We start from the raw sequence: 18049 nt of genomic DNA on the forward strand, positions 1-18049 counted from the left end.
AATTGAAGCTACCTCCTCCACTAGTCAACAGAAGGCCAGGCAGTTGTAGCATTCAGTCACTAAAAAACAAAGAAACCCTAGTGTCCCGTTGTGGCTGGTTGCCTTTGGTTGTCTTTAGGCACTGCTGTGTCAATCTGCTTGGCGCAGTCCAGTCTTTCACTCCAGCAGGTCATCTTTCCAACACTGTTGGAAACCGTTAGTTGCTATTAGCATGTAAACTAGTTTATCTCTGCTCAGAGAAGAGAGGAGGAAACAAGATGATAGTCATTGTAGCTTTTAATCAGTGCTGCTGGCGTAGCCCTGGAGGCGGCACTCTGTGGGCTGTGCTCCAGACCTGCTGTGGGAATACATACAGCTGTGGTGAGAAATAAAATAGGCAAGTGTGTGTGGGGGAAAACCCAAGCATGTTTCATTTTTAAATGAGGAATTATGAAGCGTAACCGAACGGCTTTCCCCTTAAAGATTAGACAGCACAGTTGCAGCTAGCCTCCCTAGAGGTCTGAGAGGGAGGAGAAGCTGTGTCAGACAGATGGCTATAGTAATTGCTTTTCTCTTTCTTCTCCTTGGTAGAAAAGCTTGGGAAGCAAAACTTTAAGGTCTAATTCTTCTGCAGTGAAACTGGTCTTGCAGGTAAAAGTTTGAACAGTCTCTTCTAAGAATTAAATTTATAGCAGTTTAAGAGGAGAACCAAGAGTAGATAAACAGACTTGTTTCATTTTTTCCCCCTAGTATCACATCCTTATTCACATTTTAATTGTCCTGGCAAATTCAATTAGCTCAAGAAATGAAGAACTACATGGTATGTGTAAAGATTTGACTTTGGTGACCTATGTAGGGGATTGGCATTGTTTCACATAATACTGTTTGATCAATTAAGCTTTTTTCTTTTTTAAAGTTGAGAAGCTATGTGTAACTGCCTCTTCAGTTAAAAAAACAAAACAAAACAAACCAGTTAAGACCACAAGAATTATTACACAGAAGCCAGAAAATGCCTGAGTTAAGACTGCCAAGTTGTTCCAGCCACTTGGCTGGTGTATGTTTTGATGTGATCTTTAGTGACATGGCTATACAGTTTTTTTTGCTTTTTTCCTTCTATCAGAACACAGGACTCCTCTGAAGTGACCATGGCTTGTCCAGTCTCTTCTGCAGACATTAGCAAGGTGCAATGAAGGAAGACAGTTGTGGTCAAGCTCCTGCAGCTAAAACCTAAAGCCTGCCCATTGACTTTTGGGTCATTTGTAGTGATTTAAAACATGTCTATCATCAATAAGTTTTGTTTTGTTTTTTTTCTGAAGTAGTCTGTGAACGTGCAGCTGTTAGCTCAATATCAGCTCATGCCAGCCTAAAGCAGGGTTTTCTCAGCTGGGGAATTTGTCCCACAGGAAAATGATACATTGCTTCTGCCCAGGAGGCTGAACGCCCCTCCCTGGGGGCTTGTGGCTGGCAGTACACAGGCCAGGCAGGCTACAGAGCCTCCTGGGGTAACGTCAGTGGAAGATATGAAGGGATTAATGCTCACTAATGATAGGCAAAATGTCTTGGCTTTACAACAAACCCAGACCTATGTCTTCTGGTTTGCTTTTAAGAATTTTTTCAAGCTTTTCTTTTAGTAAAAGATTAAAAACTTCCTCTAGCCCCAGGTAATCACATTTCCAAGGACTGGGACTTCTATTGCAAGCTCTGTGCTATGATGATGTTACGATTTCATAAGTATTGGAGAGTAACTACCCTTAAGCACTGTCCTAGAGGAAGATGCAAGAGGGCAAATGTTACTTTGTGTGCTGTTGGCTGCAGCTACTGGCATTTCGTAGCCACGTGATCTGATTTGCCATTTGGGCTCATGAGGCACCTTCCCTTGTTTCCTCAGATCTTCTCATTCTCTTGCTAGTTTCTTTTGCTACAATTTCTTTTACGTGCATGTCAGTGTGTCAGCTATGCTCACTTACTTGAACATGTGATTCCTAGTCACCAAATATATTTTATATCACCTTTCTCATCCTCTGAAAGTCTTCTGCTGAGTGTGGGTTTTACAGCAAATCCCATGCGGCGTACTGGAGAGAGTCTTGCCCAGGCAGGGGATTTGCTGAGACCTAACTGGCACTCTGCAGTTCTTGTTTCTATTACTTCATCTTACCCTGACACCACAAAATTCTTTTGGGAGAAAAAGGACCTTTAGAAACCAGAAATCAAGCTATTTTTACAGAAAGCTAATAAAGCAGATATATGAAGGGTGGGAGGGGGGAAATTTTGGTTTTGCTCAAAACTGGTTGATACTAATGATGCCTTCATACTGGCAAACATGAAAAGCAAGCTATTGCACTGGCAAGTTTGTTACTCTGGAGGGATGAGCAAGCCTCCGAAAGGCTAGAGATGGTGGCACATTTCTAGTTCATTCTCCATGTCTGCTGAGCCTCCTTGTGATTGTCTCATTCCACTGTAGAAACCTTTGCTCCATTTTTGCAACTGTTTGGCATAAGCTCAGGCCCGGTCACCCAAACCAGAGTGCACCTATCTACCTGTGGGACTGCACCATTGTCACAATACCTTTGCATCTTCTGGATGCTGAAATCAACAGTATTTTCTTCTATGGATGCTCCAAGGTTTCTTGGTTCTGAGAGTCCAAGCTCTGTTTTAATTATTATTTTGGTTTTTTTCCTACTTCTGGGTTGGGATTTTTTTTGCCATTTTTTTGATTCAACTATAGTCACCTCTAAATACCCATTTTTTTCTCTTCTGCCTCCATCTTGCTGCCAACCTGTGGTTTTAAAAGGGTGTATCTATTCCCAGTATGGTGATTCAAAAACACTTCAAGTAGACTGTCTGAAGGATGCTAGAAGTCTTTGACCAACGGTCTGGAGGCATTTGTCAGTACCTGCTGAGAATTGTATTCATAGATTACAGAACCTTTTTGTTGCTGGTTCCTTGGGTGTACTATTTATCTGACTCTAAACAGGGCTATCAACATGCTGTCCTTAAGCAACTAACAGAGAAAACAGGCTTCTGGTGTTCTCTGCTTTCTAATAACCAACCTTGTACATTCAAAATTATTTTGTTTTGCCTTTCCTTTTTCACTCTGCCGTTTCCCCCACAGATCCCATTCTGGCCACGCATGGGGGAAAAGGCAGAGTAAAAAAGGAAAAAATTAGTGGGTTACTGTTATTTTGCTTACTTTGGGAATGTATACATGCCCCTCTGAGTTTCCTCAAAACCTGGAGCACCACGTGTCTGTTGGCTGGGATCTCTGTGCTGCCGCCATGTACATAATGAATCTGCATAGAACTCACTTTAGGTGGGCTCGGGGAGGCAGGCTGTGAACTACCTTGCGGGTCATCTCACTTCCATGCTTTGTCTGTGACAGATGTGCAAGACAGGTGATGCTGTGCCAATTCACATGTCCTTCCTATGCACAAAAAAAGCTGTGGAGGAGGGGTGAGATTACTGCTGCAGAATGATACACAGCTGCCTTGAATAATGTCAGGTAGGATCATAGGATACCTGTGGGGAGATCAGGAGGCTGTTCCATCATTCAGTCTCTAAGTGACCACGTGCTGTATTGAAAGCAAAGCCCAGCAAATTGGATTGCTAACTATATTTGTAAAGGCATAGAATGGAAATCCGTTCTCTGTCCCTAGCTGTTCAGTGGGCTTTCCTTTGAGAAACTGAATACAATTTGCCGAAGATGATGTACTGAGCTTAGCTTGACTATCCATTTCAATGGATTCCCACAGACCATAAACACCAAGTTATCTCCAGTCTGTGGTGCCTACAGACACAGAGATTCGGAACAATGTTACTGTTCTAGACTTTCTGCTGCTCTGTCTAGAAATTTGCAGGCTTTTGTCCTACTTCAAAATCAATTGCAAGTGAGTGTCCTGCTGATGAAAAGGTCCTAATGGCTGTACCACTCCTGGAGAATGATTCTGTTTCAGCACTTGCAGAACAAATACAGCACAGAGAAGAGCATATGCTGCTTAAGTGGAAGAGACCAGCCCTGTACTGGCCTTGTGCAGTCTTTGGTCCCTTTGGCCTGTTAGTTATAGAAGCCTTGTGAAATATAGTCATGAGGGTCATGGTGAGAGAAAGGACATGAGTCTGTTTTCCCCAGGCAGGTTACAGAACAACGTCAGTGATGCACTGGAAGGTCATCCACTACTGGCACTCTGTGTAGCACAACACACTTCTACAGGTAGGTGTGCATTGCTTTTAGCAGTTATGCTGCAGTGATCAAGGCTGGAGGCAAGAGGGTGTGATGGGCTGGTCCAGACAATCACTGCACTGTGGCTGCTATGAAGTAGTGTAATACATCAGAGCAGGTGAGGCAGATACCACTCTTCATTCCTGCTCTGTGAAGTCTGGAAAGAAAAGCAAACACTCAGCTGGTGTTAGAATGTATTTGTACCTGGCAGAATGACCAGGATCCCTTATCTTACTTGGACAAGCTGTGTCAGTCAGCTGAGAGCAACAGGGCTTTATAATATTTCTTGCCATCCCAAGCAAAGGCAAACTCTCTTGATTTTGACACAGACATCTCTGGCCAAGTCATGAGTCTGTGTGTAAGATGCTGTTGCGAAGCTGCGTTGGGATGTACCTTTCATTGTTGCTGTTCTGGTGCCTTGGGCTGGGGAGAGGATATGGTGATTTTCCTGCAAAGGCTGGATCTACCTTCTGATGTGTTGTGATCTCTACTGCATATTCAGGTTTTGACTGAGAGAATAAGGCACAAATCTGAGTTGTCCCACTATGCTTTTTGAAACAAATTGCTCTCTTCCCTACCTGCAGCCCCTACCAGTTCAGGACATCTAGAGTCATACTGATCTCTTATGCATACACGCTGTACCTGACACAGTCAGATCTTGGACAACTCTTGTGCTCCATTTAGGTGATGAGGAAGGTAGTATAAAATACATTTGGTGACTAGGAACCACACATTCAAATAAGTGAGCATAGCTCACACACTGAGATGCAGGGCTCTTGGGCTGTAACTGCATGGCTGAGTGGTCTGCAGATGCCCAGCGTGGTTACTCGGAGCAGTAGATCTCTGCTCAAAGTAAAGATTAAGTAGTCTGTGTCCAAGGCTAAGCCTTAGCTCTGCTAACTCTGTGCAACAGTGTAAATACATGACCATAGCAGTAGACTGAAATTACACTGAGTTCTATGAACACGCTGAATCCAAACTCTTTGGCTGTGATTCATTAGTCTGTCCTCCTGGTTGCTTTTAGCCACCTGTCATGTCAAGAGTCCGAGAAGCTGATAGTGGGCTGCATAAACAGGATGGAAATGAAGGTCCCACATAAAAACCATCACTCATTCTAGTTTGACTTTCCCCTTTTTTAGTTCAAAGGGAGGATTTGCAGAATCAGCCCACTTGAGATTTTTTTTTTTTTCAGTTGCTTGGAATCATTGCCTTGTTTTGTGCGTGAGCCAAAATCTATGCAACTTTTTTCCATAGTGTGTCACTGTTTGTCTAGGAGAGGGCAATGACACATGCTCTTCCGTTACTTTGTCTCAAGGCATTAGTGAAGTGTCTGAAAGTCAATTGAGCCTGAGGAATTAGGGAATGAAAAGTTTCCAAGTGACATTGTGTAATTTAAAACCTAGAATCCCTAGCTCTGGAAAGGATCAGAGCGAATATCTGAAAACAAGACAGAGATGGTATTTTGGGCAGCAGACTAGGACACAGAAGAAAGAAGCTAAGTTCTAACCTTTCTGACCTCCCTCTCTCTTTCTGGACAGTTTGTTTAAAACTAGGTGCACTGAAGTATTTCAGTGCCTGCATTGTACTGACATCAGCGAAGATTTTGGTGCTTAAACAGAGCAACCACCTGCCTTTAGTCTGGTCTGTGGTCTGTCTGGACCCAGCTTCCTTCCTTCCATCAGTTGTCTGGGCAGTTAGAGGTGAGCTGTACAAAGTCAAGACTGGTGGTTGTTCTGTAGCTGTACAGTGGCTAAGGGCCTAATTATAATAGGTGCTATTGTAACGTAAACCTGGATCCTGCCAGTTGCACTGGCAGGTACTCCCCAGTAAATGTTGCTGGTGTAGACTGGGGTGAAGAGTGGGGGGAAGAATTGGGTACACCTGTTACAGAAAAAGATCAAATGTGAGATTATGGTTGCTGGTCACTGAATAAATCACACAAAAATTGTGGTGGTTTTTCCTCAGCTGCTTGCCAAATTATTTTTTAACTTTTCAGTGTTTACTTCAAAAGAATAGGCATGTTTTCCTGAGAAGAAAACCTCACAGCCCGTTATTTCCTCCTTTTACTGTGTATTTGCTTGTAGCGGAAAAAGCATCAACAAAGGAAACTGTTCTGGATTGGTTGGTTACACAAAGTCCTCAAGCCAAGACCAGGGAGTTCAGGGTGGAACATGGCACTGTATGTGAGATAGACTTCACTGTTTCAAAGAGTGAAAAGCTGCTTTATGTGGGAAGACAAATGCAGTGGCTGAATAGGGAACATGAAGTAGCATGGAGCAGGCTGTCAACTTGAGCAAACCTGTGACAAGCTCTGGAAAATCTACTGAAGCTGGTTTGTGAAAAGCTCTCTCTGCAATCACGAAGCGATAGATAAAGTAAGTAGGCTGAAGATGACATTTTGTAAATATCATAAGCTTCTTTGTGACAGTCATAGAACATCTGAATCGCTAGTCAAGCCAGGCTCTCTCCTTTGAGTGTCATCTTTGTTTCACTGGGTTCTTGAAGGATGTAAAAATTGTCATTAAGGTTTTATTAACTCATTGAAGATTTCTGTTTTCCCTTGCACAGATGAAATCATGCAGCAGGAGATACGGCCGCTGGTTGCAGTGGATATAATAGAGCAGCTCCACAGGCAATTTGCTATCTTGTCAGGTAAGAAATTGCTGGTAATCACACTCCGGGATTCTCTTGGAAATGTATTGGAATCTGTCATGCTGACTGTCACCCTTCAGCTCTGTACAGGAGTTGCAATAATATTTTTATATTGCTAATGAAAAACGCTGTCACAAACAGACATTCCCAATGTATGGAACTGATAAATGCCAACTTGCTGTGCTTATTTTTTTTGAGGCAAGTTAATTTTCCATGCTCTCCTCAGTGGGGTGGGGGGAACAGATTTAGAGGGTAAGAAATCAAACAAATCTTTCTGTACATATGTTTGCACAATGTCCAAGCATTTTGTTTGTGGGAAAAGATTTTGGTCTATCAGGGAGCTTTTCATGACCTTCCCCTTCTTCCTCATTTGCCTTTGTTTTAGAAATGATTAATTTCTAAAGTGTAAGGTTCTAATCTTTTAAAGATTTGATTATTACATATTCCTTTGTTTGCCTGAAGTTTGCAATCACACAAAGTGACACAGTTCCTGACACGAATAAATAGCTGATACTGAAATATTTGTCAGATTATTTAATACACTTATTTCGGATACTGTAGAAGAGAATTCTTATATGGGTCCTAAAATGGCTTCTGCTGTTGCCCTTATGGCCTCTGGCAAATCCTTTTGTCTCTGTTTATGCCTGTTCTGCAAATAAAGGTATTAAGAATTTGCTTTCGTTCTTCCCCATAGACACACAGTGAATCATGAATTTGCACAAAATAGTGATATGGTCATAATAAGGTACTCTTGGACAGCCTGTCCCTCTCTGCTTGCTGGAGAGGAACACCAGCTACACAGTGCAGAGAGTACACAGACCCAGCTCTGCAAATGATCAACTCAGCAGGCCCAATCCTTGTTGCATCTTCACATTTTTAAATATACTCTAAGCTGCCAAATTAAATTAAAATCTTAAGTGGCTCAGAATTCTGTATGGGGCTCCGAGTATTAAAACTTGATTTTGGAGGTTTCTAGATAGTGGCAGTTTCATAAGCTCAATGACTAACTGTTTTGCATTCAGCAGAGGGTATTTGACTGAGCAGAGGTGGAACCAGCTGCCTTATCGTCTGCAGTAAAGCATCTCAGGGTCATGTCTTCCTAGAATTCCTAATAAATACAAACCTCCATGCAGAACAGTGTCAGCAACTGCATAAAATTGCTCAAACCTTTTGCATCCCATCATTGTGATCAGTGCAGGGTCACTCGGAAATGCTACTGTACCATTTATTCTAAGACAACTTTTGTGGGGTAGTGTTGCAGTATTCTCCTTTGGCTGTTCAGGCATTTGCCTGCATACCATCTGCTTACTATAGCTCTGCCCTGCCAAACTGGAGAGAATCACAGAATCACAGAATGTCAGGGGTTGGAAGGGACCTTTGGGGATCATCTAATCCAACCTCCCTGCCAAAGCAGGGTCACCCAGAGCAGGCTGCAAAGAACTGTGTCCAGGTGGGTTTTGAATATCTCCAGAGAAGGAGATGCCACAAACCCTCTGGGCAGCCTGTTCCAGTGCTCCGGCACCCTCAGAGTGAAGAAGTTCTTCCTCATGTTCAGATGGAACTTCCTCTGCTTTAGTTTGTGCCCGTTGCCCCTTGTCCTGTCTCTGGGCCCCACTGAAAAGAGTCTGGCCCCATCCTCTTGACACCCATCCTTAAGATATTTATAAGCATTTACAAGATCCCCTCTCAGCCTTCTCCAGGCTAAACAAGCCCAGCTCCCTCAGTCTTTCTTCATAGGAGAGATGCTCCAGTCCCCTAATCATCTTCATAGCCCTCCTTTGGACTCACTCCAGTAGTTTCTCATCTTTCTTGAACTGGGGAGTCCAGAACTGGACAGAGTACTCCAGATGGGGCCTCACTAGGGCAGAGTAGAGGGGGAGGAGAACCTCCCTCGACCTGCTGGCCACACTCTTCTTAATCCACCCCAGGATACCATTGGTCTTTTGGGAACACGGGCACACTGCTGGCTCATGGGAGAGGATAGTGAGTAACTTGGTATCATTGCGAAGTGCTCCGCACCTGACTACCAGAGATTTCAATGAACAGATGCCACAGCAAAGTCTCAGAAGCATTAGGTGGTCATGGAAAGCTGGGAACTCCTTTCCCTTAAGGTGCTAGGTCTTAACAGGAAAAATGACTGATGGGTGGGAGTTGACAGTCTCTGAATCTGAGGGCTGTTATGAATTTTGAAACTAATCCCCACTTAAAGAACTGCTTCAGGAGTGCTACTCAGATCCCTTTTATAAGTGCTAAACTGACATTTAAATAGTCTAAATACAAGGAAGGGAACAGGAAATCTAATCACTGTTCAACTCCTTTTGGGTCTTGATGTTAACCTCAGTCAGATCACAACTGAGTTGCTTGTCTGCTCTTTGTAAGCAAGAAAACTCTTACCAGCTGGCCTGTCTAGAATGCCCTGCTTGCATTTTCTGCTCACCAGGCATGTGGAGCTGCTGAAACCGATATGGTTTCAAGGCCTTTGATTTAACTGATACACGAATGCCTGAAAACACTTATATGAGTGTAAAGAACGCCATGCATGGTGAGAATTCAGTGCCTCATGTGCAATGCCTATCTGGTAAAATGTGGAAGACTGCTTTTCTTAAACCCCATTACCTTGCAACATTTAAGACCATTAATAAAAGCTATATATGTCATGTAATGAGCAACTTGAGGAAAGTGGTTTACTAAACAGGAAGAAAAACCCTTTTCCAGTTCCAGCTAGAACATTAAACATGGCCGAGAAATGTCAAGGGTAAATATAAAAAAGCATTTTCATTTTTCTTTATGGAATTATCATTTCAACAGTGCCTGTATTCTCACCTGCTATTTTAGTAAATTCAACTCTTCACATTTAATCTAATTTTTTTAGTGTTAGAAGCAATGAGAAAGATGTTTAAATAAGACCACTTAAACCTAAGGTGCTTAAAGACTTTGGAAATAACTCTTCATAGAAGGCAGGGCTGAGGGGCTTGTTTGTTAGAGATTGGTAAATGACTGGTTCACTAGCGTATAAGTACTAATAACAAATACCAAAAGTGAATGAAAAGAAGTTGTTCATGCCCCATCTACATAAATAACAAATCCTGTCTGAAGAATTTTCAGGCTTCTCTAAAATCTCCTTGGTGCATCCAGAAGTAACATCCTAATAAGAAACAGGGTGGCATAGTTCGTAGTTTCTGAGTTGATTTAAGTCTGAAGTTTGCAACTAAATGTGGAAACCTGGGTGTCTCCACTCCAAAAGCTTCATGGCAGCTTGTGAAGAAAATCGTGAACATAAAATCATCTACCCAGAGGTCCCTTTAGCCCAGTATCTTATTCTGTTAGTGATCACTGGTGGGTCATAGGTAAAATATAGCAACAGGACTCTTTCTTATTGTCTCTCTATTGCCTCCTGTAAACTGAGGTTTAGGTACAAGCCAGAAATGACTATACTTTTCAAAAATGCATTTCTCTAAATAAGTTTAATTTTCTTTTTCCTCTAGCAAAAGTTTGTTTCCTTCATCCAATGAAAACAGATTTGGGCACTCTCCTGTCCCACTTCACTTATTGAAATAATTCACACATAAATGACCTCATTTGATTTTGATTATTTTATTTTTCTTCCCAGCTGGCTCTGCAGCTCTTCCTTAAGCATGCTGCTTTTCTGTAGGCACAAGCAACCACAAATATTTTGGTGCTTCAGTGCTTGCCTACATGGAGACTAAAAATCTGCTGATGCTTAGCCTATTTCCTGGTTTTCTATGCTGGTAGGTTCCAGCTTAGCAGCCATGGTCTGAAAAAAAACCCTCTGGTCTTTGGCCCCATCACTGTGGACAGTAAAAAACACTCCCACCTTACTTGTAGAGTGTTTTGGGCATATAATAAGTTTTTCTGAATAACTTCATAAAAAAGCTGAATTATACTACTTGGGGTTCTTTCTTTCACTCCGTAGGCTGCAGCCTACAGCTGCAGAGCTAGCCACCTCTTCCATGCATGCATGTGCAGAGCTCCGAGGGTGTTAGCAGGGAGTCTGGTTTGTGCTACTCCACAGCTTTTAGCTTCATCAAGCTCTCTCCTATTCAGTCCTGTGGACCCCAAATGCATTTGTTTGGTAATAATGAAAGTAACTAGTTGACTGTTGCAGAGTTTGTTATAAATGAATATTTATTGGGTTAATATCAGCTTTTTATTAACAGCTGGTGGCTGAGGCAGATGTAGTGAAACTGTGAAATTCCCTTGCAGTAAAGCAGAAAAGAAAGAGTAGAATGATTGAACTCAAAGGCTCTTTGTTTTCTCTGGACATGACTCATTAGAAACACTTTCCTCTACTATTGCTGTGTACAAACTTCTTAGAAGAGGGTCTGACTGTCTTGCAGTCTCTGAGCAGATGGTAGGAATTATGTAACAAGTCTAATGAGTTTGGTGTTTGATTGTCACAGGGCCTAGTTACAATGAATGTATTGGATACTAACAGCCTCCTGTTTGTCCTGGCCCTCTAGCTACCAGACAAACCAAGACTGTACTGTCCACACCAAGAAATGGGAAACTCTCCAAAACCTTTCCTGGTCCGCTGTGGTCATGGAAAAGGCTGCAGTGTAATGTGACAATGTTGTCCTTAATCACGTAGTTCTGCTTTGGTCATCTCTTTTTCCATGTGCTGATCTACCCCTGCTTAGCTTGTGAGATCTGGTGGCAGTGCTGGTTCTTGTGGTTAAATTCTAGTTTTGAAACCACTACTGCCTCTTTCCTTTCCCTGAAAACTGAACTCCCTAATTATGGGACTACAGCTGTGACAACATAGGAGTGCGCAGCTATGTATGTGTGTTTCCTGTAGCTGTTACGGGAACTAGATCACAAAGTTGAGTAGTACTGAAAACCTGGCTGTTCTAACACACACCATTTTTTTACTGAAGAATGGAGAACCATTGGTAAAATACTGTTCCTGTCCTGCTGACAGACTAATAACCTGCTGTACCAATCTGCTCCTGCAGCTACTACTAGCCCCTTCCTTTTTATCTGCAGCTTCACGACCTGTTCTTATCTGTAATTACTCTCTCAAAGAGCCCAATCTGCCATTTGCAGCAATAATGGATCCTGTTACTAAATCACGAATTTATTAGACAAACTGTCACAAAGTGTATTAGCAGAGATTCATTTTCTTTGTGTTCTGCTCCTGTTAAGCCAAAGCACTTCAGTGGATGGGAGACTGTATCTGAAAATGGTAACTGACTCTGAAGCCAGTTTATTTAATTTCCAAAGCCTGGAGGGTATTTGGCCATCTGCTTCTTGTTTAAACTGAGCCTTTTGGAAAACCTGGCCTGACCTTGCCGAAAGGACAGTTTGGAGCTTGTGTAAAAATCTAGACCCAGGAAGAATGATTTAACTTTAATGAGGAATTTGGCATTCACAACCCTCGATCAGCACGGAAAACTAAAACAATAGAGCATGGAAAAAGCAAAACCTGACCAAGGCAGTGAAACTTCAGCCGCGATATCATTGAACTCTTCAGCTATCTGACCTGGGAGATGAATTGTGCTCAGGTCTGCTATGACTAAGGGAGCTCTCTGCATGTCGGCAGACCCAAGCAGTTAGACTGCATGTGTCAGCAAAACTTGAAAGAAAATTTTCCAGTACTAACTGATGAGTTGGTGTCTGTGGCAGGCTGGGGAGGTCTGCACTGTAACCTTGCAGACAAACTTTTGGAACTTCTCCTGCCCATAGCCTGCCCCCCCCCCCCCCCCCCCCCCCGGGATTCAGCATATTTTGTAAGCTCTAGTTAGATGTTACTTTACGAATCCTGCTATTGGTGTTACAAGGAGACATGCTGGCTATGGAACAGGGCTTCAGTGTAGCCTTTGATTGTCTAAACCATGGATATCTTTGGTCCCTGGACAAGAGGCGTGGGTGGGCTAGAACTGTGGAGTAGGAGATTTCCTAGGATCTCCGTGGTGTGCAGGAACTTGGCCTGCAGTTGTGGTTGCTTGCTGCTTTCACATCAGTCATACCAACATGCAACTTCAGCTGCGAGAGCTCTCAGAATTCAGCACTCACACCTCATCAGTCAATCACACCCTTTACATTGCAAAGCAAAATTAAACTTTCTCTGCTGCCATATCCCATTCTCCCCTATACCTATTCCTCCTCCAAACACTTCGGCTGTTTTGTTTCCACAGCTGAGTTCTGGGCCCATCTTCACTGCAGCTAGCCAAGCTGCACTGGCAGCTAGAAGGTCTGTCTAATAGCAGTGACTATGAATGCTGCTTTGTGTCCTGGGATGTGGGGAATTGCCACACATAAGAGTGGGTGATGGTCCCATTACCATGCCTTGTACTACTCTGAGGCAGCTTGTGCACCATCTCTCCTACTTTTCTTTCCCTTCCACATTCACTCTGTACTTCTGTCCTGTCACTCAGCTGCTTCCTGTCGCTTTGCCCTTGGGCCACAAGAGATGTTCAGCCACAAGCTGGGGTGGAAAACAAGGGAAGTGCCCAGGAAGAGGAAGAAAGGGATGCGTAATTCTGAGTGGCAAACAGGCAGATGGTCAAGCTGACTGTAATCTTTTCCTCTTAAGTCTTGCCTTTTTCCAGGTAATCCATCCTTCTGCTCCTCCACCTTCTGATGCTGTCTGCCTCATTTGGGCTCCAAGTCATTGAGTTTGACGCACCTCTCTGTGTGTGACCCTGAATGCAAATGATTTAACTGCTTGCTGATCATTTACCTCTGATCATATGTCAAGATCTTTAATCAGAATGCCCTCCCCCACACAGCGGGTCCATACCTTTGACACCATGAGTTTGGATTGGATGCGAGGCAGGTCGCTATCTGCAGAGACAGAGAGCAGAAAGGAGATGGACCTCTTGAAGGAAATTGAAGGGGCTGAATCAGGGTGGCAGCATGCGTTGCGTTTGTGGGTGCTGTCTGGCAGGGGAGCTCAGGTCTGCATCAGGAGATGGTAGACAAAATCTGACCGAGTTTCCTCTGCAGGCAAAACTCTGGGGCTAGCTGTGACAGAGCAGCCTGGGGTCTGACTGGTGATCTGCGGGAGACTGCCAGTGGGACGGCCTGGCTCCCCTAAAGCAGGGTCCGGAGCGAGCCTCACGTTAATTCAGCCAGAGGATGGCCCTGAACCTCCCCTCCTGCCAGCTGAACCTCCAGCTCTTGGCGGCTGCCGCTTGCAATGGCCACTGCCAGCAGCTGCTCCTTCCCTGGCCTGGCCCCAGCGCTCGGAGCTGCCAGGAGGTGCTGGAGGTGCCTGGGTTGCTGGAGGAGTGCTGCGCAGTGGCATCTAATGGCGCCTGGAGGAGCTGCAAGTCAGCGAGACGGTCCTGTGCGTTGCGTGAAGACAGCTGCCACGCGTGGCCATGCTCCTGAATTCTGTTTTTCAGTGTATCTTCGTTTCTCCTCCTGACTGCACCAAACTCGAGTCATTGCTCGCTTCTCCCGTGGGGCTCTTCATCCCAGCTCGTGCCTCATGTTGCAACTCCACCTCTTCATCCTGCTCTTTGCTCCTGGCCGTCCTTGGGCCCCGCATCTTGCTGCACAGACACTGCTGAACAGAGCAGAGGTGCCCCGGGTAGCTGGAGTGTAACTTTGTGCTGTGCGCATGTGGCTCGCTCTGTTCAGCACTTCTTTTCTATCTCCCTCCTCCTGCCCTCGTTTTCTGCTTTAAAATGTCTTTGGTGTTTTTTTTTCCTCCCTTGACTATTTTTTTTCTTTTGGCCTTCCATGGAGCTGCTGGAGCTTGTTCTGTCCCTGTCTGCCTTACTTATGAAGGACTGTAAAATTTTATGTTCAGCAATTAGACTCTTTTCACAAGTGATGCCCAGGAGTTGTGAGGGTTATGCGCAGTCCCAGTAAGCGCATGGATCATTTACAGAGAGTCCTTGGGGCCAAATTCTATGCACTTAGTCCTTATGGCTATGGAACTGACTGAAGACTGTCCCTGTTGGTTTTTAATTTGTGTTCTCTGCCCTTCCAAGACATTGAGTAGCCACTTAAAGTGTTTCAAGGACTGGAAGAAATCTAGTGACAACTCCCTAGAAAGCAAGGTTTATGGCACAGAAAAAAAGGGCTTCAGCTTGTCAATTCACATTCTGCAGAAATTTGCATACTGCAGCAAATCTTGGTTTAGTATCAGGGAAAAAAATGGCATTACCATTTAGATGTATGGAACTTCTCTCTCATCAAGAGGGCAGAGTTTTCCAAACATGGCTGGTATATAAGGAGCTTCCCTGATATCCGTTACATCCACTCTTGTTACTTTGCTAGATATATGGATAGATGGGTATGGATCATTTTCCCATGTAGCTCAACCACTGCTCAAGGTTCAGATATGGGCAGGATCAACCAATTCCTAACACGTTACTTGTCACCCAACACTTCAGACATTCCTGCTCTCTCCTTCTCATAGTACTTAATAGTTCCTGATCACAAAAATCCCTCAAACTTCCCTGTAATTTCATGGTATGGCAGGAACTGAGGGGTTTCCTTGTTTATTTCCCTGTCTGAAATACAGCTGTATTCAAGAACCTTCTGAGTGTCCTTCTGTTTTAGTTGTAGCAGGAAGTGCTGCCTGCACCTTGGAGAATGAGGTAGAGCCCAAGAGCTGCTAAGGGTGCATGGTCTAGTCAGAGGCAAGGAGCTCCTGGCTCTTAGTTGAGTGGTCAGTCTGAGGCTGCTCTTAAGTGTCCTTCTAGATTTGTTGCCAGTGGTGAAGGACAGAAATCAGCATTCAGTCTGTTTACATTCATTCCTTGGATGGCTTTTTATAGGAAACAATCCTGTGACAAAAATACACTCCCACATAGACATAGTGCATCATCAGCCTGCCTCATCTAGGTCAGGGGAAAGAGGCCAGAGCAAGAAGAGCACATGTGTGAATGTGGATGCAAGAGAAAGAGAAGATAAAAGGGACACAAAGAGACCCTGGTCAGCAAGAGCATTAGAAGTGCCATGTGAAACTTTTAGTTTAAATAAATCTTGAGTATAATGGCAGGTAAACTATCAGGTGTTGAAGGAGGGTATCCAGGGGAATCTCTATCTTATCCTCCAGGGGCAAATATTGCTGCTTTAAACCAAAATATTCCAGGTTACTATATCTCCCTCATTTAGAGTATCTTCACATGCATGAAATATGTGAATGGGAAAGCATGGTGCCCGGGAACTATGTGAATGCGTATGAGACAATCTATGAAATACCTTGGCATGCATTAAACTCTGCAAAAAGAGACAGAGCAGCCAAGTTTACAATTTCATTTTCCTGGCCGTTACTGTTTCTGTCCAGAAGATGTCACTAAGAACCTGTACAAACCATCTCAACTGGATGCGGGTTGGAGTTACTGGTCTGAAGAGTGCAGCAAACAATCTGGAGAAAGTCTGACTCAATTTGCACAACAGTGTGTTCGGTGTCACTGCTGACTGCAGATAGTGCCACTGGAGCGCCCTGAGATCAAGCTGCTATGCATCAGCATTTGGCCTTATCCCAAGGCCAACATGGAGGTCAATGTGGAGGCTGTGACTCTGCTCAGAATTTGAAATCCAGTTCAGTGCAGTGGGAATGATAGTATTTCTTCTTTGCATTTTGGCTGAAAGCCTTCTGAATCTCTGTAGGCCTGTTTTCTCCCCAGCAGGTTGAGTTAGTGGATGGTCTAACACAACTGAGTAATTTTCGAATGTAATTAAAGCAATAATCAACCTTCAGAAAGGAAAATAGGGGCTAAAGGTGGTGTCCTGACAAAGTAACCACGTCACCAGATATCAAGAAGGAAAAGCATTTCCTTGTTCAAAATTCCTATTTTCTAGAGCTCTGACTTTTGCTTTACACAAACATCGTGTTTCTCAGCATCCCAGCTGTCCAAGGCTGGACAACATGGGAGGGACCTTAAATGATCCAGCTGAGTCTGGGAGGGTTGGGCAGAGGCAGGATCAGGACTAGCAAGGGACTGACCACTCTACACAGAAATAGCTAGGCATTACTTGAGCACCTCTTTGCAATGACCACCAAAATGGGAGCAGGAGCAACTGGTTTCTGGCATCAGCTGTGATTATCTGCAGGGAAAGGCAATGGTCTGTGGAAGCAGCCTGGAGACAGGGTTTATTTATGGGGATTTAGAGGGTACTTTTGAGAAATGAGAACTCATATTTTTTTCCCTGAGTCTCTGTTTCCTCCCATGCTCCTAATAGGATAATTTGCTGGATATTTTCCTTGAGGAAGGTAATTTTCTGTCTCCCTCTCGCAGCTTCCCCTTTGCGAAGGGGAAACCCAGAGCGTGTCTATTCCTTGGACAAGAATCTGCTGTGGGTGATAAATGACAAGGAAAACTGTGTGTGCTGCAGTACTAGGCTCGGTATTGGGTTGGTAGAGTATTCCACAACCTTGTGCAAAAAACAGGCTTACACAGAGACTGCAGAGGAAGGAGAAAGACTCAGGGAAAAGCATGTCCTTGATGCCCTATCTAAGCAGCCCTAAGCAGTAAGGTACCTGTAACAAAAGCTTTGTTTCATCATATTCCTTTATGTGCTACTGCCTCATTAGTCTGCTCTTGGCTCTGAGTCCAAGCTGCTGAGAAAAATCCTGTCAACTTCTGTGCTGTTTGAGTGATGCCCAGATTTATTAATAGAACCAAGTTAGGATTGGTCCTGTGAGTGGACAGACTTTGTGCTGTGTACTACAACATCTCCTAGAGCTGAGCATTGTGTCAGGAGAACTGTAAAGGCTGCTCAGTTATAAGGGACTCGGCTTCATGCTTCCTGTAGGTCTGCCAGAGTTTGAATGCTGCGGTTTGGATCAGGGAGTCCCTCAGATAGGGTCTCTTCTTGACCTTGCTGCTTATGACCTTCCTGTCCTGTTTAATGAAGGTTTGATGCAAATAAACAAGATGAGCAAAACTCATCAATTAAATACTCCATGCACTTTGAGCATTTTTTTGTTAAGGAAAGCCATAAGACTGGATTAGTCCTAGGCCTGAGTCCTGGGTTATATCTGTGTATTCAAAGCTTGTATGCTCTATTACTTCGTTTCCTTTAATGTCTAGAAGGAATCAGAGTTCTGTACCTATACCTAGGGCAGTGTAGCAATATTGTCACAAGAAATCACTTGGAAACGCGAAACAAAGAACCAAAGAAAGCACTTAATCAGAATTATGCAGAAGGTTCATGAAGAGGCTGAGAATAAACAACAGAGGCTAGAATGTCAGCTGGAGTCAACTGAGGTAGTGAAAC

At 43.9% G+C, this 18049-nt stretch overlaps 1 protein-coding gene across 11 annotated transcripts in view; it reads left to right on the plus strand.

Moving 5' to 3' along the window:
• Positions 1 to 18049, plus strand: part of MCF2L2 (MCF.2 cell line derived transforming sequence-like 2) — a 191141-nt gene that overhangs the window by 37124 nt on the left and 135968 nt on the right. For all 11 annotated transcript variants that reach the window (XM_075418242.1, XM_075418241.1, XM_075418245.1 and 8 more), the window contains one exon: positions 6764 to 6847. In XM_075418242.1, coding sequence (XP_075274357.1) covers positions 6764 to 6847 — 84 coding nt within the window. The remainder of the gene's footprint in view (positions 1 to 6763; positions 6848 to 18049) is intronic.

This window comes from Opisthocomus hoazin, chromosome 4 (assembly GCF_030867145.1).
Source record: "Opisthocomus hoazin isolate bOpiHoa1 chromosome 4, bOpiHoa1.hap1, whole genome shotgun sequence".
NCBI classification, from domain to species: domain Eukaryota; kingdom Metazoa; phylum Chordata; class Aves; order Opisthocomiformes; family Opisthocomidae; genus Opisthocomus; species Opisthocomus hoazin.